This window comes from Emys orbicularis, chromosome 1, assembly GCF_028017835.1.
Source record: "Emys orbicularis isolate rEmyOrb1 chromosome 1, rEmyOrb1.hap1, whole genome shotgun sequence".
Classification (NCBI taxonomy): Eukaryota; Metazoa; Chordata; order Testudines; family Emydidae; genus Emys; species Emys orbicularis.
This window is the reverse complement of record NC_088683.1, coordinates 98,844,484-98,865,725: the sequence shown is the minus strand read 5'-3', so window position 1 is coordinate 98,865,725 and position 21,242 is coordinate 98,844,484. Positions and strand designations below refer to the sequence as shown.

Sequence of the window (21,242 nt, the reverse complement as noted above, 5' to 3'; positions counted from 1 at the left end):
GTTTGTCTCCACTGGTAGCTGCTGGCCCACAAGAGGCACCAGGAGAAAGCACCTGGGCAGCAGAGCCACCGCAGGACCGGGTACAGTCATTTCTTTCCTGTTACTTTTCCATGTAAGCAATCACCGCAGTTGCCACTGGGCACTCGGGGGTGGGATGAGAGATGGCTGGGGGCCTGGGAAGGGAGCTATCCAGGAGACAATTTCTGTTTAGATTTGGTCTCCACCATGAAAACAAATGGGACTTGCCCTGTTCTAAAATGAGGGGGGGCTAAAGGATCAGGAGAACATTTGCTCTGGTTCCCAAAGGGCTCCTGTGTGAGTGCTTCCCATCTGGTAAGCTCCAGCCTTGTGAAGATCTCCAGTTGTCAGAGCCTGCTAGCACCGGCGTTAGCTGACTCCGAGCAAAACCCCTGCCATGGGGCACCCCTAGCTGAGAGGAGGATAGCTGTGTCAGTGCCAGCATACGCAGAACAAGCCAGCTCTGTCTCATGGCCACAGAAAATGATGGGAAGCTGCCTGCCACTCAGGGGCCCCATTGTACCATGACACCAGCAGGGGGGGCTAAGCCTTGGGTGTGCGGGGGTGCTTTGAGCCCCCAAGCAAAGCTTCCACCATTTTTTGTCATTGAATCCAGTTTTATCCTCTCATAGCCTGTATCTACGGATGCCCTTTTCTCCCCAGTATGGGTAGTACACCCAGCCCTAGGCTTGCCCCTGCATCTGGTGCACTTGAGTGAACCTGCAGCAACTCTTCTGTTCCAGTCCTGGGTTCCCACACAGCTCTACCAAATACTAATGTGCCCCATTCTTGATCTGCAGGTCCCTGCTACTCCAGACCTGCTCTCCCAGTGCCCCTCCGTCCTGGTCTGCAGCTCTCCCTGCTATTCTAATCCAGCACCCACATCAGCCAGGAGTGTTGCTGAGCCAGTGCACACAGGTTGATGGTGGAAAGAGGAAGCAGACCAGTGAGGGGAGAGGAGAGAGGCAGAGCCCCTTTTGCTGCTGCCAAACTCTCCCCTAGTAACAAAATTCTTGTGCCTCCTTCCCCAAGTGGCCCAGTTTCCCTCTTTTCCCCTCAACTGCCAACCCCTCCCCAAGGGGCCAGCTCCCCCAGCCCCACACCACCCAGCTGCCAGACCTGCCCCAGTGAGAAAAGCTTGACTTTACTGCTAGCTGCCCAAACCTCCCCCCTCCCTCTGCCACAGCTGCCTCCTCTGTCCCCTCCATCCTCCCGCTCCCCTTTAGCTGCCAAACCCTTTGTCTCTATCCAGGTCTTCCCCAACAGCTGCTCTGGTTCAAGTCCCAACTGTGCAGTTTCTGCAGCAGCTCTTGAGCAAGCAAGGGTTTGGAGAAATGAAATCTTGCAAACGAATAACGCCCCATCGAGTGTGGGATTTGTGTTAGTATTGAATTCACTGCAAAGCTCTGCTTCTCACGGTTTCCTGGTGTATGTCACACTGCTGCAGACGCTGCAGCTTCTCCCAGTGTTCCTTCCGCCCTGTGCCCCACAGAAATCAGAGGGTGCTGGCTGTTCAGCAGACTACACAAAGCCAAGGCCATGCATCCCCTGCTATTCTAGTCTAGGGCTCTCCACAGCTCTGCTGATGCACCTTAGTGCTGATCTGCCGCTCCCCCCTCCTATGCGGTCCAACCCCTCGCAACCCACACCAGTGCCCCTTGCCCTGCAGCGACTGTATGCCTGACCTGCCGCTGTTTGCAATGCGCACACGTGCAGCCAGCGTATCTCGATCTGAATCTGCAGCTCCCCCCCCGCTCTGCCAATCCTGCGCCGAGGAAGAGACAGTCAGATGTCTGTTAGCAGTGCGTTGGTGCTCTGCACTGGGCTAATGACCACCGAGCTCATTTCATTACTGATGCCAGTCCTCCCGAGCCCCATTACCTCTGCTCTACACAGAGAAGTACTGAGCTGCAGGCAAGCGTTTCACTGTAATTGGTATAGGGCAGGAGACACAGACCAAGCCCGAGGGAAGAGCAGGGCTTGAATCAAGGTAGCCGTGGAGGCTGCTGCAGGCCCGGCGATGAGAAGCACAGGGCTGCTTTGGGTTTGTTTGTTTGGGCTGTGTTGGGAAACGGAGCCGACCCTGTCCCCAGTCCTTCACAGCAGATAAATCGCTCAAACAACAGGCAGGCACAAGGACTCCCTGTGTAAACAGCTAACCACTGCCCTTCCTCCTGGCACTGGCCACCTTGCCTCCCTCTGGCTGTCTCTCTTCTCCTCGTGCCCAGGTAAGGGACAGAGGGAGCAGAAGTGACCCCACTTCCGAGAGCCCGCGCCAGTGCCCAGTAAGCTTAATGGGAAGGCTCCCATGATTGCAGTGGGCTATGGTTCAGGCCCATAGTACAGAACCCACCTCCTCCTGACCCAGCACTGCCCTGCTCTGCCACCACAGGGAACCCTCCAATACCAGGGGTCGGGGACCTTGGATTAACAGAGTAGCACAGCACTTACTTCCCTTTGGGATTAGCCTTGCTGGGGTAGCGCTGGGGACAAGCCAATGTCCCGAAGTGGGGATTCGAACCTATGACCCATAAGCAAAGGCTCAGCAGGCTGTGCCACATAGCCAAGCAGTTGTGGATAGCAAAGGGATCAGTTTGGCTCCATTTATATATTAAACTCCACAGACTCCTACAAGTTCTTATTCTGTATCTTTATTTCTGCACACACACAGCTGCGCTTCCGTTTGGTTATAATCGTCGCCAGCATTTCTGCAGCACATTGCCCCCATGGATCCCAAAGCCGTAGAATTATGAATCTAAACCTGAGATGACTATTGGTGCCCCCAGTTCCCATGGCACTCTGTTCCTGGCTTCATTCCCTTGGATATGGGAGGGGAGCCCAAGTTCTGGCTCCCCCTCTTCTGTACTTTTCTAGGGATCCCCAGCTTTCCACAGCCTCAGGACTTCCTCCAGGAGGATGCTGGATCCTGGCTGTAGTGGATGGAGAGATCAGAGGAGTATCTCTCTGTGATATCTTGCTGGTCCAGGTGGAGATGAGAACATCTGGAGAGGACTCCCAGCTCTATCTGCAGTAGGGAACGTAGGTGGGATCATGCCATCCTCCGCTCAGCTTCTCAAGCCTTGGCTGCGCAGGCAATTTCAAACTGCTGCAGCATGATAGCAACCCCCTGAAGGAGCACCGAGGTGGCAATGCACCTGTGACCCCACCCCTCCAGTGGGGGAAGAGCCCCCTGCCCCTCCCTGTCCTATTACCGACAGGAGCACTTGCAAGCAGACACTACTGGGTAGGGGATCTGCCTCCAGGTGCATTGCTGGAGAATCCTGCCCGTGTCTATGGCTGGGTCCTTGCTCATCCAGCAGTGCCAGACCAGGAGCTTGATGTGGGTGAACTGGGCAGGACGGCAGGTCATGCCAGGAGGCCAGGAGCAGCCAGTGTGGGAGGTATCGCACTCTGTGTGGCGGACCCAACGTGGCCAGAAGACAGGCCCCAGATCCACCCAGGATGAGGTCAGGTGGCAGGTGGCGCTGTCCACCAGCCACCAACGGAGGCGGTGGGCGACAGCTTGGCTTAGGTTGCTGGCCATCCCCTCCTCAGGGGGCAACAGGACAGGGAGCTCCACATTTTCAGCCTCCTGCAGCAGCTTCTTCCGGTATCGGCTGGTGCCATCGGCCAGGTCCTGGCTCAGGGTGCCCAGCTGCTCCAGACTGGTGTTGCGGCTTCGTGGATCCTGCGGGGACATCCAGAAGGGGTCGTATGAGGGGCCCAGCAGCTTCAACAACCGAGGGGCCCTGAGATGCTTGGGCTTGGGGGAGTAGTGGTAGTCATTGGGAGAGCGGGACAGGCTATATGGCCTCACGTGGGCAGATGGCTTGCTCCGGATGAGGTGGATGTCAGGATTGGGTGGGGTGGTCTCACTGATCTTCTCAGGCAGCAGAAGGTCCTCACTTAGAGGAAGGTCTCCCTCCTGGGAGAGGAGAGAGGCTCCAGAGGGAAGAGGCCCCTGGGCCCAGCTCCCCAGCAGCAGCAGGCAAATGAAACCTGCTCTGGCCATCTCCATGATGGGTGCAGCTCCTTCGGGGCTCCCCTTGCGTGTGTCTTGCTGCAGGCTGGCACTCTGAGTTCCCTCCCTCTACCTCTCTGGTTATCAGTGGATCCCTTTGGCTGAGAGAAATCCTTCCCCTTTCCCCTAGTTACAGAGTCTGATACCAGACACTGCTGCTGTCACAGAGACACAACCAGCTATTCACAGGGAGACACACACACACAGTATGGATGAGTGGGTGTAGAGGCAGTGGGTGATGCCAAGTGCAGTGGGTGCAGCTGCAGGAATACGAGTGGTGCCGGAGGGTAGGATTAGAGTGAGTTTTGCTGATTGTAGAGCAACAGTATGTGCTGCTGGGGTTGCATGGTGTTGTGGATGCTGCTGGGTCCCACAGGTGCTGCTGGCAGTGTAGAGAAGCTGCTTGGTGGGGGGGGGGGGAGGAAGTGGGGATGTAAAGATATTCCTGCGTGTTGGGGTGCAATATGTCCTGCTTGGCAAGGAGGGACAATGGATGTTGCTGGGAAAGTGGGGCTGTGGCAGGGTGTGGCTGAGGTTGTAGATGTGCTGCTGGTTGTAGAGGTGCGATGGGTGCTGCTGAGGGTGTAGGGAGATGCTGCTGGAGGCACCATCTGTTGCTGGGTGTTGAGGGAAATCTCATGGCTAAGTCCTGTTGAGCAGAGTTACCGGAGCAGGCAGCATCAAGGGGTGTGTGAGTGTAAGACCACTAGCCATGCAGAGTGAATGTGAATGGCTGCTTGCCTCTGTGCAGGACTGATCCCAGCACTGCTTAATTTGTAATGAAAGAGGTGCCGGGGCTCAAGCATATAGGTGCTGGGGATCGAGCAATTTTTTAATTTTAATAACTGACGCGGTAAGCCCAGAGGTGCCAGGGCTCAGCCCTGGCACAAATTAAGCACTGCATCCCGGCCACCTGGGAAAGCTCACTCCTGAATGAAGCTGCGCTACATCCATTAGCCCAGCACTGAAGTATAGGACTGGACCCGTGGAGAACGGAGAGAAGTGGATGGGGGGCGGGCGGGGAGGGTTAGTTGCTCATCCTCCCCGACACGTGCCTCTCCCAGCAGCGATTGTGTGTCCCACAGTGGGATGGGAAGAAGCTGCGATTGAGAGACTTTGGATCCATCTCATCTAAAATCCCTTGGGGAGCAGGGGAGCCAGGAACTCCCCACTTGACTGCGCCTTGACAGGGCCACATGCCTCCAAACGGCCTGTTCTCATGGTGACAAGAGAACTGGGGTCAGCCAGACACACAGGCTTTGGGGTCCTTCATCTCCCTCCCTTGCTGCTTTAGAGTTTAAACATGTGTGTTTAACTAGCTTACCCAGCCGCAGGCCCCTGGGGGGCTGGAGTCCTTGCACACTCCATTCCCTCTGATGGGATATCACCATGGCTGAGCTGGGCTCATGATGTCCTTTGCACTCTGGCCTGTGTGTTAGTGTCACCGCAGGGACCACAACCGGCTCTGCCTGCAACCCCTCGCTCCAGTCCCAGCCCAAACACCTCCCCTCCCCTCCCCAGGCGTCCCAGCGACTCCTGCTGGCGAAGGCACAGCCCCTCATCCACCACTAGCCCCTGTGTGTCTGGCTGCCTGCGGGGTGTCCCCCGGGTCTCTCATTGCCCCGTGCCCACAGGGGACTCCCAGCACCCTCTGCTGGGGAAGCTGAGCAGCTGAGGTGACACATGCTGCAGCTCTGTCCTCCCCAGGCGCCTGGGGCCGATTAGGGAGCTGGGCTGTGCCTGGGGCTCCTGGGTGCTGGCCAGGCTAATCATGAGCCTGAGGGCGCTCAGTCTCTGTACCCCAGGGCGGGGTGCAGGGCCCGGGGGTAGATCGGAGGGCGGGGCTGGGCCGGGCCAGGTCAGTGGGTCTCCGCAGCGCTGCGGGCTCTGGGGGAATTTCTGCCCTGGCCCTTGTGAGCCACCAGCCTCCTGTGCCGAGGCAGCCTCCGGCCTTTGCATGGGGCGGGGGGAGGGGGGCGCTGGACCCCTGGCGAGGCCGGGCGCGGAGGGGTTAACTCCGGCGCCAGCCTCCTGGCGAGGGGAGCAGCGCGGCGGGCTCCGCGGCGGAGCGCTGGGAAGGAGGGAGCCAGAGGGGGCCCCGCGCCACGTGGGAGAGGCGCAGCTCAGGCAAACTCCGGGTCCCTCTGGCCCGTGGGGAGGGAGCGGGATCGGGATCGCAGCGCCCCGGAGCGAGGCGCAGGTGAGTGGCCCGAGCCGGGCAGGGCTGGCGGAGGCAGCGCGCTCGCTCTCCCCTTGCTCCTGCCCCGTCCGCGGGGCCTGGGGCCGGGGCGCCGCCAGCGAGAAAGAGCGCCCCGCTGCCAGAGCCCGGGGACTCGACGGGGAGAGCGACAGAGCCCGCCCGCTGCTGCCGTGCGGCTCCGGGGGGAGCTGGGGGGACAGGTGCGTGTGGGGCAGAGGGGGTGCTGGGGGGGACAGGTGTCTGTGTGGGGCAGAGGGGATGCTGGGGGGGGAGTTGGGGGGGACAGGTGTCTGTGTGGAGCAGAGGGGATGCTGGGGGGGGGGGTTGGGGGGGACAGGTGTCCGTGTGGGGCAGAGGGGATGCTGGGGGGGGGGGGGAGTTGGGGGGGACAGGTGTCTGTGTGGAGCAGAGGGGATGCTGGGGGAGAACTGTGGGGACAGGTGTCTCTGTGGACAGGGCCGGCGCTTCCACTAGGTAACCCTAGGCGGTCGCCTAGGGTGGCAGGATTTGGGGGGTGGCATTTTGCCATCCTCTGCCGCAATTCGGCGGCGGGGGTCCTTCCGCTCCGCGTCTTCGGGGCGCTTCAGTGGCGGGTCCTTCACTCGCTCCGGGACCCGCCGCCAAAGCGCCCCGAAGATGCGGAGTGGAAGGACCCCCACCGCCGAATGCTATGAGGAGGAGCGCTGCCACCTAGGGCGGCAAAAACCCTGGCGCCGCTCCTGTGTGTGGAGCAGAAGGGATGCTGGGGAGGGAGGGGGATTTGGGGGGACAGGTCTCTCTGTGTGGGCCAGAGGGGAATCTGGGAGGGAAAGCTGTGGGGACAGATTTCTCCATGTGGGGTAGAGGGGATTCTGAAGAGCTATGGGGACAGATCTCTCTGTGTGGAGCAGAGAAGATTCTGGGGGGAGAGATGTATGGGGACAGGTTTCTCCATGTGGTGCAAAGTTTACTCATGTGTCAGAGCTATGGGAACAGGTCTCTCCACATGGGAAAGAGAGGACATTTGGCGGGAGAGCTGTGGAGACTAGAGGTACAGAGTCAGCCCCTCAAGAGCCAGGAGTGCAGAGACAACCTGCTGGAGTGAAGTTCTGTGAATGAGAGGGAAAGCCCTGGTCCCTGCTGGAGTAAGACAGAAGAGACTCGGGGGGCTCATGGCACCCATAAATAGTTGATCATCAGATGTTGCTCGGTAACAGTGTCCTTCCCTTATGATTACTGATCAACCAATGACAATTTATTCTGCTGCTGTAATAATAATAAGATAATCTAATATAGGATACGATGCTTGTGCCTCATTGGTGACGTGCGCTGTCACGCAGTGCTCTGCTTGAGGCCATTGTGTGTGCGAAGTCCTGGAATTAACCAGAATACTCCAGTTCCCTGCTCATGTAGTTGAACTTAGCTTCTTAATGATTATTACTTTGTCTTATGGTAGTGCCTAGGAGCCAGCCGAGACCAGGACCCCATTCTGCTAGGTGCTAAATAAACACATAGAGAGACAGTGCCTGCCCCGGTAGCTCACAATCTAAACTGACAGGCCAGACAAAGGGTGGGAGGAAGGGAAATGGGCGCAGAGTGGGACAGTGACTTGCTCGAGGTCACAGAGACAGGAGTAGAACCCAGGTCTCCTGATGCCCAGGCCTGGGCTGTGTCTACTGGACAAAACTGCCTCTGCTCACACAAAACTGGTCATTTTTCTAATTCATCCCTCGATCTCTTATTACTTCAAACATGGCAAGAGGCAGCCATCCCCTGGTGTGGGACACCGAGTGATCTCTAGACGCTGGCCCCACCCCTGTATAGAACAGCGGGAACGCTGGGTTGAAAGAGAGAGCGCTAACCCCTTTTTGGTGTGGGACAGAGCAGAGGGAGCCGGGCTGGAGGGCGCTGGGGCCATGCATGCTGGTTTGCTCTTGTAAGGTAGGGCTGACTGTGTCCCTTCTAACTTAGATGGCAGAACCCCTCTGCCTAGGAGACCTCCCTGCTATCAGAGCTGGTTAGGTGATGCTGTGGGCATAGAAGGTGCAGGGGTCCCTTTCCCCACCCCCAAGGGCTGCCTCCTACTTCCCTGGGGGCCTCTGCTGAGCCCCTGTCAAAGGAAAGCTGAGATTAAAACTCACTAAAACAAGAAATCCCAAGAGGTTTAACGGCTTTGGGAATGTAATGGAGTAAAGAGGGTCAAGTGGTGCCTGGCAGAGGCTCCCCCACCAGAGGCCGGTGTCACCGTTGGTACTTGCACCCATGCAGCGTTGGCTGGTGCAGGAGGATGTCTTGGATTTAGCACAGCTAGGGTCCCTGTGGTGACCTAAAGCCAAGCAAATCCTGACTGGCTGATCCCAATAGCAGTCCAGTCAATTACGTCACAGTTGATGAAGGGACTCTGCATCTCTTGATGTCATCGTTAAATCAGCTTATTGGATGTTGACCTCTAATGGGAGATTGGACCTCAGGGGCCACAAGGACATCAGCGAAAGGACTTGTTCTTAGTTTAGCAGGGTGTCAAAGGCTATGCCCACCACTGTGCTCTGATGTGACAGCAGGCCAGGGTTCGACTCCTAGCACCCAGCAAACGTACTGCAGTCTCATCCCAAATGCCACTGCACCTCAGTCACCTCACTGGGGTTTCACTGTGCATGTGTTTGCTTTTGCTCTGGCCAGAACTGGCCCTTGGTTTTGTGGGGCTCTATGTGAAGTGACAGCTCCCGCCCCACTCAGGTTCAAGCCCCACCTCCCTATATCCACAACACCCCCAGGCTCCTCCTCCCTGCCTGTGACCCCCTCAGGCTGTAGCAAATCCCTCTCGCCTCTGAGAGAGGCTCTGTGGCTCCTGGGGACCCTCCCTCATACGGGCCAGGAGATGGAGCCAAAGTACAGCTTTCTAAGCAGGGGTAGGAAGAACTGTTATGAAATTCACCCCCTGCCACAGCCCTTGGGCGCCACACTCAAACGGGACCACAGACCGGGGACCAGGGATGGAGCCTGGTATGATGGGTTAGTGGGAGTGTGAAGTGGGACCTTGGAAGGACAGGGATCTATGCAGCTGCATAGGCCGAAAGCCACCACCGCTCCTTTATACTAGCATAGCCAAGATGCACACTAGGGCCTCTCACTGGGAGACTCATGGGTTCGCCTTGCTAAGACACCACAAAGGGGCCACAAAGGTGGAGCTCCAGCTAGGTGGAGTCAATAGGAGCAGGGCTGACAGTAGCTGCTGTGTTCTCCACTGAGAGGTGTTCTTGTGCCGCTGACACCCAGCGGACACACTGGAGCTGTACAGTGGACACAGAGGATCTGCTGTTTTTCTCTCTTCCCTCCCTTGCCAGGCCCACTGTCTGATGGGGAGATGCCAGAGAGCTGGAATGCCTCCTCCAACAGCCTGGAGGTGCGTGCTGCGGGCATCATCGTGCCGGTGGTCTTCTCCCTCATCTTCCTCCTGGGCACAGTGGGGAATGGGCTGGTGCTGGCCGTGCTGCTGCACAATGGCCAGGTGAAGTACAACACCACCAACTTGTTCATCCTCAACCTGGCCATGGCAGACCTCTGCTTCATCATCTGCTGTGTCCCCTTCCAAGCCACCATCTACACACTGGACGGGTGGCTCTTTGGCCCCTTTGCCTGCAAGGCTGTGCACTTCCTCATCTACCTCACCATGTACGCCAGCAGCTTCACCCTGGCAGCCGTCTCTGTTGACAGGTGAGCCGTCCCCACTCACGCTTTGGGTCTCTCGCTTCAGTTCAAGAGACTGGATTGGCATGGCGAGGTAAGTGTAGGAGAAAGGCAGACCCCACCGGTGTCTGCCAGGAGCAGACACAACCCACCCAGGACAGGGTCACTCACTGTGTCTGGGGTTTGATCCCCTGTAGCCCCTTGTCACTGCTGTCCATTTCTGATCCAGTGGCAGGCTGTTGCACAGGGCCATGCATGTGCTCTTACCCTCAACCACAATCCTAGCAGATCCACCCTGACCTATTCCACAGAGCTCCCTCATCTTCCATCTCCATCCCCTCCCTTGACTCATTCCACAGGTCTCCCTTCTCTGCCAACCCACAGATCTCCCCTCCCAGCTCCCTCCATTCTCCCTTCTCCCCATAAACCTCTCTCATTATCCCTCTCCCCCATTTCCCTTTCCTCTCTCCCTCCCTTCTCTGTTGCTCCTCACCTCCTCCGCCTCCTCTCTCTCAGCACCCAAAACAAGCTCTCCCACAGTCTGCTTACCCAGCCCTTTTTCTTCCTTGTTGGGGAGAGGTTGGTTTGTTCTTCCAGACAGGAGTGAATTGAGGCTGGATTTCTGCTCTCCAAACCCATCAGTCCCCCAGGCCCAGTGCAACAGGGTGTCAGTGAGGAAACCAGAATCTCTCCCGTGGCTGGCTTAGGAGGATCAAAGAGTCCATTGGGTGGAGGAGGGATTGGGGGGAAGAATGCTTGAGTGGTGGAAGAAAGAAAGATCAAATTGCCCAGGGGGTTCTGCTTAATCCTCCCTCCCAAGGGGTGGAGGAGGGAAGATGAGAGGCCTCACTGGAGACAGCACCTGGGAGGGGGCTGCATGGAATAGCAGGACAGTGACAGTGAAGTTCCTTTGCTGACTCATTTGTGTTGCTGTTTAAACCCTGCCTCACCCCATCCCTCCTGCAGGTACCTGGCCATTCGCTACCCACTGAAATCCCGGGATCTCCGGACCTCCTGGAATGCAGCGGTTGCCATCATAGTGATCTGGACCCTGTCACTGCTCTTTGCAGGGCCCTACCTCAGCTACTACCAGATTGTCCACTACCACGGGGTGCCCATCTGTGTCCCCATCTGGGAGGACCAACGCCGGAAGATCCTGGACATCCTCACCTTTGTGTTTGGGTACCTCCTGCCCGTGGTTGTCATGAGCTTGGCTTATGCCAGGACCATCAAGTTCCTGTGGACCTCCGTAGACCCCATCGAGAGAATCTCAGAGTCCCGTAAGGCCAAGTGCAAGGTCACCAAGATGATTGTGGCTGTGGCCATAATCTTCTGTCTCTGCTGGCTGCCCCACCACCTGGTCATCCTATGCTTTTGGTTTGGCTACTTCCCCTTCAACCGAGCCACCTATGCCTGCCGCCTGGCCTCCCACTGCCTGTCGTATGCCAACTCCTGCCTCAACCCCATCGTCTATGCCCTCATCTCCAAGCATTTCCGCAAGAAGTTCAAGCAAGTCTTCACTTGCCTCCTCTTTCAGAACAAGAGCAGGAAGAAGAAGAGAGCTGGCAATAAAGTCCACGTAACCAATGTGGCCAACAATGCTGCAGGTGTGTATGGAGGTAACACCGAGGTCACCCAGATCCAGGAGGAAAATGCCAAGTGCTGCCAGGGCCCGCTGCGGAAAGGCGCTGAAGACACCCATCTCCCTGAGGCATGGACTCATCAGCTACAGGATGCCACTGTCTCTGCTCAGAGAGGACTGCTGGCTGAAGAAAGTTCTGTAACAACTGGCAACCCACTGGCTGTGACCTCACCAGGGAGACCTCAGGGCCTGCTGACAGTCCACTGATAATATAAAGCAAGAGGAGAAATGCATAATCCAGTGAGGGAGTCACCCTTCCACTCCTGAGTATGCGAGCAGATGGAACGATGTAGCCACTGGGAAATTGCACTGCAGTGATGGCTAATCTTAACAGTGTCAGCTGTGGCTTCTTTATGATTGTTCCACCCCTACCCACTTGCCTGTACCATTCTTGTGGGAGCAGTGGAAGCCATCAATGGAAATTCAGAAAGTAGGAGATGCTAACATAAAAATGAGAGACATAGAGAACTAGACACAGCATGATCACTGGGGAAAGGACTGGACTCCCACTGCCTATATTGAAAGTATGTGGCGAGGAGAAGGGGAAGGAGTTTTACCACCATGTACGATATGACACCACACAATTAACTGTGTGATCCAGTGTAAGGCACTGCCCACATGTTGGGGTTCAAGGATCTGAACTTCCCTCTTGAGATTAACCAGATTAACTAGCCCCTTGATAAGCCCTGTGTGTGTGTCTATTGCTCACAGTCACCCAGGGGGTATTCCCCCTACACATTTAGGCCTACATTTTCAACAGTGCCCACTAATTTTGCATGGCATCTTGGGTACTGGAAAATTGAGATGAGCAAAATTGACGTACCCTGTTTGAAAACATAGGCTGTAGTGTGGGTATCAGAATGCTGGGGGGAGTGGTTGGAAGAATGCGTGTAGCTATGTGTGAAGAGAGGTAGTCATTTTGTTTGGACTAGTGATGGGAATAGGATCTCTGTGTGTGTATGTGAGAGTGGGGCAGTTCAAAACCTCCGTCACTGGAAAAACTGGGGCAATGTCTCTAACGTCCCAAGCAGCGGAATTCTGTTCCCCGCCTGTGTGTCTTCTCCTCTCTAGTAATTCCCAGCAGGTTTAGGCTGTGCTCCAGTGCTAATCCTCCACCCCCAGCTACTCCACTCTGTATCGGGGGGGGGGCCTTGTTTGCAATCCTAGCCCCAAACCCCAATTGCAAGGAAGTCAGCAACTCATAGTAATAGCTTATTATACTAATTTTACCACCATCACTATTATTAAAATGAGTATATAGCAAGTAAAAAATGGAAAACCTGGTATTATTACATCTCAGTGTCCCCTCCCGCACATGCTGATAGACTCATAGAAGCTCAAGATGGAAAAAGCTCTGTTAGTTTATTAAGTCGGTCTCTTCCCTCCACCCTAGCAAAGCAGGATTATTCCCTACGGGACACTTCCTAGTGCTTTGTCCACTCTAGCCTTGCATGTCCCAAGCAATGGAGCTTCCACCACTTCTCCTGGGACTCTTCCTAAGACTAATACATCTTTCCATCAGTGTATCCTGATATTTGTCTTTGGTTCCTTTCCAAATCCATCCCATTATTCCTAGCTACACCCCTTTGTTCCACCCTAAATAATCCCTCTCCTTCCTTGGTGTTTACACCATTCAAATAGCTAAGAGTCTATTGTGTTCCGCTCCCCTGGATCGCTGTATAGCTAAGCTATATGTAATTTAATTATTTCAATATCCTCATATAAATCATTCACTCCAGGCCTTTTCTGACCTGCATCCAATCTGTCAATATCTCACAGGCACTGTGAGTCCCAGAATTCAATGCAATGTTCCAGGTTGGATCTTGCCAGTGCCTGACATGTCAGATGTTTCTTTGGTGTAACTATAACTGTGATCAAATTTGTGGATGACACCACAATAGGAGTAGTCAACACCGGAGGACTTAACCAGGTTGCAAAGTCAGCTGGTGAGACGAGGCTACAGGCATCAAAGGGCGACTTGGTCCTGACCAGCCTCTGGGGAGAAGACAGCAAGCAACTGCACCCATGGCAGCAAAGCAGGTTTAGTTTAATCTTTACTCCTCACTACTGTCCTAATGCTTCTTTGTCTACATGGAAATCTCGATTGGCTGCAAGGCGGGTATGGGAACAGGATTGGTTAGTGGGGTGGAATCATGGGGAAGATCTGGCTTAAGAAATGGGCCCCTTTGTTTGATAACCACTGGCACTGTTCCATTGCATGAGTCCCCTGGCCTCAGGGCAGTCACCTTGGAACCCTCCCTTGTTCCTTCAACTGTTCCCCTGCATTCCCACCTGGTCCTGCAGTCTCAATGGAATGTTTCATGAAGGTAGCTGGACCACTCCCATTTATACAACACTGCCTAGCCCCTGACAAGAGAGTGGCTGACATCCCCCAGTGCTGACCCCATGGGGGAGAACACACTGTGGGTGGGATGTAACCTGCAGGGTTTGGGGCAAAGGGGATTGTTGCTTTTGAGGAGCTGCTGGGATTTCTCTCCTGTGTGAGATTAATAAATCTTGGTGAGTTTCTTTGCCTGGTCTGTGTTCTTCCTTATTCTCCATGCTCCAGCCACAATCATTTAACACAATGGGGATTATTTCCCTATTTGGGACAGGGGGAAAGGAGCAATCAGGGATTATGTGAGCGCCCTGACCCTCTTTCTGATGAGACTGGATTACTAACTGGGGGTAAAAAATTGACCCAACACATACTGCATAATTATATGTAGGGGGCAGTTCTGAGCATTTCAGGAAGGAGCTGAAAGCATCACTGGGATTCAATAGGGAGTCATGAGAAAGATAGATTCATAGATTCCAAGGCCAGAAGGGACCATTGTAATAATCTAGCTGATCTCCTGAATAACACAGTCCACAGAAATTCCCCAGAATAATTCCTCTAGAGCAGATCTTTTAGAAAAACAGCCAATCTTGATTTAAAAATTGTCACTGATGGAGAATCCACCATGACCCTTGGTAAATTGTTCCAATGATTAATTACTCTCACCATTAAAAAATTATACCTTATTTCCAGTCTGAATTTGTCTAGCTTCAACTTCCAGCCATTGGATCATGTTACACCTTTCTCTGCTTGACTGAAGAGCCCATTATCAAATATTTATTCCCCATGTAGGTAGTTATAGACTGACATCAAGTCACCCCTTAACCTTCCCTTTGTTAAGCTAAATAGATTGAGCTCCTTGAGTCTATCACTACAAGGCCTGTTTTCTAAATCTTTAATCATTCTCGTGGTTCTTTTCTGAACCCTCTCCAATGATCAACATCCTTCTTGACTTGTGGACCCAGAACTGGATACAGTATTCCAGCAGCAGTCACATATGTGCCAAATATAGAGGTAAAATAACATCTCTACTCTAACTCGAGACTCCCCTGTTTATGCATCTCAGGTTCGCATTAGCCCTCTTGGCCACAGCATCACACGGGGAGCTCGTGTTCAGATGTTTATCCACCACAACCCCCAACTCTTTTTCAGTCACTGCTTCCCAGGATAGAGTCCCCCCATCCTGTAAGTATGGCCTGCATTCTTTGTTCCTAGTTGTATACATTTACATTTAGCTGTATTAAAATATGTATTGTTTGCTTGCGCCCAGATGCAAGAAAAGAGAGCGAGAGGCAAGGGCTTGATGGAGGGGTGAGGGAGAGTGAAACAAATCATTTGATGCAGTTCCTAGGCAAAGCAACAAAGAGACTAGAGGATGGAGGAGTTTGCTTTAATTCACACTGACGAGCGATGGGATGCACTGAGAGAGAGGAAGCGGAGTCGGCTAGGGAGTGGAGGAGAAAATCAGAGATAGGAGAAACCCTGCATACAGAAAGCTGTGTCTGACAGGAGTCTTAGTCCCACCCACTCCCCTTCACAGGGGGTCATGCTCTTGCAAAGGCCTTTCGAATGACTAAGGCCCCAGGAGCACCCTGTCCTAAGCCAGCTTTCTCTGATGTTTCAAGCCCCAGATCAGCACAACTGGCCGCCTTGATCAGCGCAGCAGAGAATTCTGAGGCCAGAAAACTTCCCAAAGCAAGAGAGCCTTTGATCAAAGGCTTGCGAGTGAGATCGGTGAACACTCTCAGCTAACAGCAGGGGTCTTTGCCCACAGAGAGCACCAGCCCCTGGGGCTGCAGCAGGAGGGCACAGCGAAGGAATTCTAACAGAGGTTACACACAATACTCACTCCACAGTAATGACTGAGTTCTACAGTACCTGCCCTCCGAGGATCCCAAAGCACCCTGCTGGCTTTACAGAGTACCGATCCGGAACGAACGCTTTGTAACTCAGAAATGCAGCCATTTCTGGGGTGAAGGCTATTCCAGAGCATACACGAACATTACACAACAGGGCAGGAAGAGGGGAATCCCATACTCAAGTGAAAATGAAATGTTATGGACAGAATGTAATGAGCAGAATGAAATTAGGCTAGAGAACACTGGGGCTAACTCCCTGGTAGGCCAAAAGGAAATGGGGGCATCCTGGGAAGTGGGCCAGTTGTATAGAAGCAGTCTTTCCCCAGTTCAGCGAGGGGAAATGGTTGTGACTCTCTCCTGCTCCTAGCAGGGGCAACTGGTGGGTTTCTTTAGCCAAAAAAGAAGGTCTGGGCAGGGAGGCCCAGGATCTGTTGGCCTAGCAAGGATCCTGGGAGGTAGCGGTTGAAAAAAACAGGGAAAGAGCTGGGTAGCTCAAGAAGAAGAAGAAGAAGGGGGAGAGAGTGTTGTTGTTTGAAACTTGTTTGGGAATGCCAGAGATGGCACAGGCTGCAGGGTATAAGTGCTAGGGGAGCAGCCCTGCCCTCAAAACAGGAGAGGCTGGGGAAGGGACAAGACTTGCTGGGCATCTCTATGAAAACAGGCAGACAGACACACACACACATGCGTACACACAAGGAAAGGACAGGAGCTTCTGAGTGCAAGACCCTGGGAGAGCCTGAGGGAGCTTTTGAAGAAACAGTGGAACAGGTCCAGGAAGAAACCGTAAAAATAGGGTTACCATATCTATTAAATAAAAAAAGAGGACCCTCCACGGGCCCTGGCCCCGCCCATTTCCCCACCCCAGCCCCGCCCTAACTCTGCCCCTTCCCCACCCTAACTCCGCCCCCTCCTCCCTCCCACTCCCAGCCACGGGGAAAGGGCTGCCCGAGCGCTACCGGCTTCATGGTTTGCCGGGCAGCCCCCAGACCCTGCGCCCCCAGCCGGCGCTTCCCCAGCGCAGCTGGAGCCCGGGAGGGGAAGCGCCCAGCCGGGGGCGCAGGGTCTGGAGGCTGCCCGGCAAACCGTGAAGCCGGTAGCGCTTGGGCTTCGGGTAGCGCTTGGGCTTCGGGCAGCCCCCTTGCCTCCGGACCCTGCGCCCCCAGCCGGGCACTTCCCCTCCCGGGCTCTGGCGGCGCAGGGTCCGGAGGCATGGGGGCTGCCCAAAGCCCGTAGCGCTCGGCTCTTAAACAGAGACGAAGAGTCGGGGAGGAGCAGAGCCGCCGCGGCTGGAGGCTCTGCTCCTCCCCTGACTCTTCGGCTCTGTTTAAGAGCCGAGCTGCCCCAGCGCTACCGGCTTCGGGCAGCCCCCGTGCCTCCGGACCCTGCGCCGCCGGAGCCCAGGAGGGGAAGTGCCCGGCCGGCGGCTGGGGTCCGGAGGCAAGGGGGCTGCCTGAAGCCCATAGCGCTCAGGCAGCTCGGCTCTTAAACAGAGCCGAAGAGTCAGGGGAGGAGCAGAGCCGCCATTTTCCCTGACATGTTCGGCTTTTTGGCAATTCCCCCCGGACGGGGGTTTGAGTGCCGAAAAGCCGGACATGTCCGGGAAAAAGAGGACGTATGGTAACCCTACGTAAAAAAGACACCCAGCCAATGAACCCTAAGGAGGAGATTGTGCTTTGCCTGGAGAGACAAGTCCTGAGGAGGGGAATTAAGGGCCTGTGGGGAAGCAGTGGAGGTAACCTTGTGGTAGGATGGGTCAGGAGAGTCCTTGGCTAGGCTTGACACCTCCCCAGGGCTAGTGCCTTTGAACTTCCCACTGACTCTAAGGGTATGTGTACACTGCAATTAAAAACCTGCCGCTGGCCTGTGCCGGCTGGGGGGCAGGGTGCTGTTTAATTGTAGCATAGATGTCTGGGCTTCGCCTGTAGCCTGGGTTCTAGGACCCTGTGAGGGGGGAGGGTCCCAGAGCTCACATTGCAGCCTGAGCTGGAATGGAATATCTACACTGCAATTAAACAGCATTGCAACCTGAGCCCATCTGAGTCAGCTGGCACGGGCCAGGCGCAGGTGTCTAATTGCAGTGTAGACATACCCTAGGGCTCAGTACTGTAGCCAGGCACAGTTTGTCAGGCTCTCACAGGAGCATTTTGAGCCAGGGAAAAGACTAGGTTAAAGTTTTGGCTTTAGGTTGGACCTAGGGTGACCAGATAGCAAATGTGAAAAATCGGGACAAGGCGTGGGGGGTAATTGGTGCCTATATAAGAAAAAGCCCCAAATATCAGGACTGTCCCTATAAAATCAGGACATCTGGTCACCCTAGTTGGACCTCTTGTTTGGCCTTCCATTTGTCCACAAGGGGGTATGTGCATTTTGGCTTAGCTGGAGGGCTAAACTAACCAATAACAGGGAAACGGCCGCAACAGTTGCATTCTCACAGCAAAAGGTCTGCAAAGTATCAGGCTGCAGGGACTTAGCAGAGAGCTGGCACTGCACCCCAGCCTCCTCCACACTGCTGTCTTCTCCAACAATGCTTTATAGAGCTCATTTAAAAGCAAGGACCCCATGACTACTTTAGAGGGAAACACAGCCCTAGAGTGAAAAAATGAAAACTCAGGTCTCTGTGCAGTGTGTGAAATCCCTTTGACGTCAATGGAGCTGCATCAGGGCTGAATTTGACCCAGGCAGAGAACACTAAGTAGTCAAGGATATCGTAGAAAGAAGGGGAAAGTGAGTCTGTATAATAGGAAAGGTGTAGAACTCAAAGAAAGCATCACTTTAAAATCTGGATTCGGTTCCAGCTCTCCCACACATTTCCTGTGTGACCTTGAGCAAGGCACTTCATTCTCCCTATGCCCCCGTTCTCCGTGTGGGGGGTGATAATAATTCCTTTCTCCCACTCTCTGTCTTGTCTGTTTAGGCCCCCATCCTGTGACCAGTGAAGCAGGTGCTCAATTTCACAGAGATCAATGTGATAACTCATGCGTGTAAAGATCAGCACATGTTTTTCAGGATTGGGGCCATAAACTGTAAACTCTTTGGGACTCATGGATGTATATAGAGCCTTGTACAATGGGGCCCTGCTCTCAGCTGGGGCCTCTGGGCATTATTATAATAAAAATTAAAACAAAATCCCAACAGGCCCAGCTGTCCACTCAGATTCATGTGCACTTGCATCAAGGGGAGCTGTGTGCACAGAGATGTGATTAGGCCCTATAATTGTTTTTCAGACTCTCCCAACTTGTCCCGCAACGACTCCAGAGAGCGTTCTCTGTTCACAGCTCCCCCTTAGGAAATACCCCATTGTCTGATCCAGAACAGACTTGATAGACCCAAGACTCTGTATGCTCCCTGATAAACTGGTCCTAAATTCTGTAGCCAGACCCCTGGATTCTGTGGCAATCCAGCACAGCAGATTCGGCTGCAGGTTCAGATACATGTTTGCATTAAAGTTAATCTGGAAATGATTATTACACTCAGCATGATATTCTCCCTCTTATTTAATTAGCTATTGAATTTAATTAGTTTTGCACTGCCCTAAAATGTTTAATTTTTTAGCAGGCTGCAGATTTTTGTACTGGCAATGCATAAATTAATCCTAGATGTTCTCAAATTGGAAGGAGGAGGTTTTGGCAGCTTGGCAGGGGGCAGTTAGGACTGTAGGCTCCCTGGAAGGCATGGGGAGCAGTTGGATAAAGATATCAGTTAGATGTTTCTGCTGAAATGATCCACTGATTGTTCCAGGTTGTCTGCAGCACGCACTGCCCTGCTTTACACTCAGTGCATATTTGACCGGTTTTCTTTCCTCCTATAAGGCCTGGAGACTGAATCTATTTGAAACAAAGGCTTAAATCCTGGTGCAAGGGGTGGATTCTGCAACGGATGCTACAGCTGCAGAATTGCAGAGTACAGAGTGTCTTGTCTCATTTAATCAACGTGACCCCGGAGCACAGGAGAGCACACCGATAAACAAACAGTCTGGTCCTGGCGTCACACAAAGCAGTGTGGGATAGCAGTTGGCAGACTGCCAATCTAGTGCGAAGGGGCAGTGTGTTCACATGAGCATTAGTCCACACTAACTCAATAAGTGATGAGCTTAATATACTGTCAAAGTGATTATGGAATAGGTGTTACCTAGCGAGTTAGTACACTCTGAAGCGTGGCATGATGCATCGTGCAGATGGAGGTCATTTGACTGCATACTAATTCAAGTTAATGCAGATGAACCCCTCTATGTAGACAACACCTAAATGAAACACTAATGGGTTAGTTAGTTAACTCTGATAAGCCCCTTTCAGAGGAGAAAAGCATTAGCATCAGGCACACTGGGGTGGATGCTGCAGAAGCAGACACCTATGGTCTGGGGAACTGAGCACTGGACTGGCAATCAGGAGACCTCTTCTATTCCAAGCCCTGCACTGACCCGCTTGAGCTTTCTGTGCCTCTAATTCCCCACCTATAAAAGTGAAATACTGACATCTTCCCATCTGCATAAAGCCCTTTAAGTCTTTGGAAGAGAAGCAATTTGCAAATGCTGAATATTATTAATAGCGAACGTCACTAGGAGTGAGCAGGAGGCAGAGGGACACAGAGATGAAGAATGTCAAGAATGTCCGGACAAGAAGAGCGAGAAAAGCAAATGAGAGAAACTGGTTAATGATTCATGGGCACCACCAGTTTGGAGATCATTCCACCTCACCTCATCATCGTGTGTCCACATGAACAAGCAAAGGGGACAATTAGAAAGAGATTCCCTGGGGAAGCTGGAGTGAGGGGCTCCCCAGGCAGAATGCCATCTACAAGGAGCTGTAAGAGAGAATCATTAGTGGCTGGCCAAAGAGGAACCAGGGTGAGTCTGGGATAAGCTCTCACAGTCTGGGTGTCACCGAGGGGTGTAACTCTTGTGTTGTCCCAGTGAGTCACTCCCACTGTGCCAGGTGCAGAATCTAAGGGGGGTGGGGATAGGAGTGGCTCACTGGGAGTAGCTATGCTGAGGTTTGTGCTGCTTTTGAGTTACCAACATCAAGCCACATCCCAGACGGGGTGTGTTTAGATGCTAGCTGTGGTGACGATGGGCTGCAGGCTGAGCCTGTTCACAGTGGGCATGGAAATCCAGGGCTGGCTCTTCCCAGAGATTGCAGCCAGCTTCCCTTATAGGGGCACAGGGATCCAGCTCCATCTCTGCAACAGTAAATGAGAACATCTTCAGAGTGTGCTGCAATATTAACCCCTTGGGTGCCTCTCTGGGATTGGGAAAGGATTGTTATCTCCATTACACAGATGGATAAGGGCTTTGTGTCTTTGGCCTGGTCTACACTACGAGTTTAGGTCGAATTTAGCAGTGTTAAATCGAATTAACCCTGCACCCGTCCACACAACGAAGCCATTTACTTCGACATAAAGGCTCTTAAAATCGATTTCTGTACTCCTCCCCGATGAGGGGAGTAGCGCTGAAATCAACATTGCTGGTTCGAATTAGGGTTAGTGTGGCCGCAATTCGATGG

General features: G+C 53.8%; 2 protein-coding genes across 2 annotated transcripts; one reads left to right on the top strand and one right to left on the bottom strand.

Moving 5' to 3' along the window:
• Window positions 1-3,226: 3,226 nt before the first annotated feature.
• LOC135873075 (noggin-like) lies at window positions 3,227-4,036 on the bottom strand. Its single transcript, XM_065397547.1, has one exon. It carries the CDS (start codon window positions 4,034-4,036, stop codon window positions 3,227-3,229), a length of 810 nt encoding a protein of 269 aa, XP_065253619.1.
• Window positions 4,037-6,019: 1,983 nt separating this feature from the next.
• GALR3 (galanin receptor 3) lies at window positions 6,020-11,754 on the top strand. Its single transcript, XM_065423778.1, has 3 exons — window positions 6,020-6,239; window positions 9,563-9,932; window positions 10,872-11,754. The coding sequence occupies exons 2-3, from the start codon at window positions 9,583-9,585 to the stop codon at window positions 11,752-11,754; spliced, it is 1,233 nt and encodes a 410-aa protein (XP_065279850.1). The 5' UTR covers window positions 6,020-6,239; window positions 9,563-9,582.
• Window positions 11,755-21,242: the final 9,488 nt, after the last annotated feature.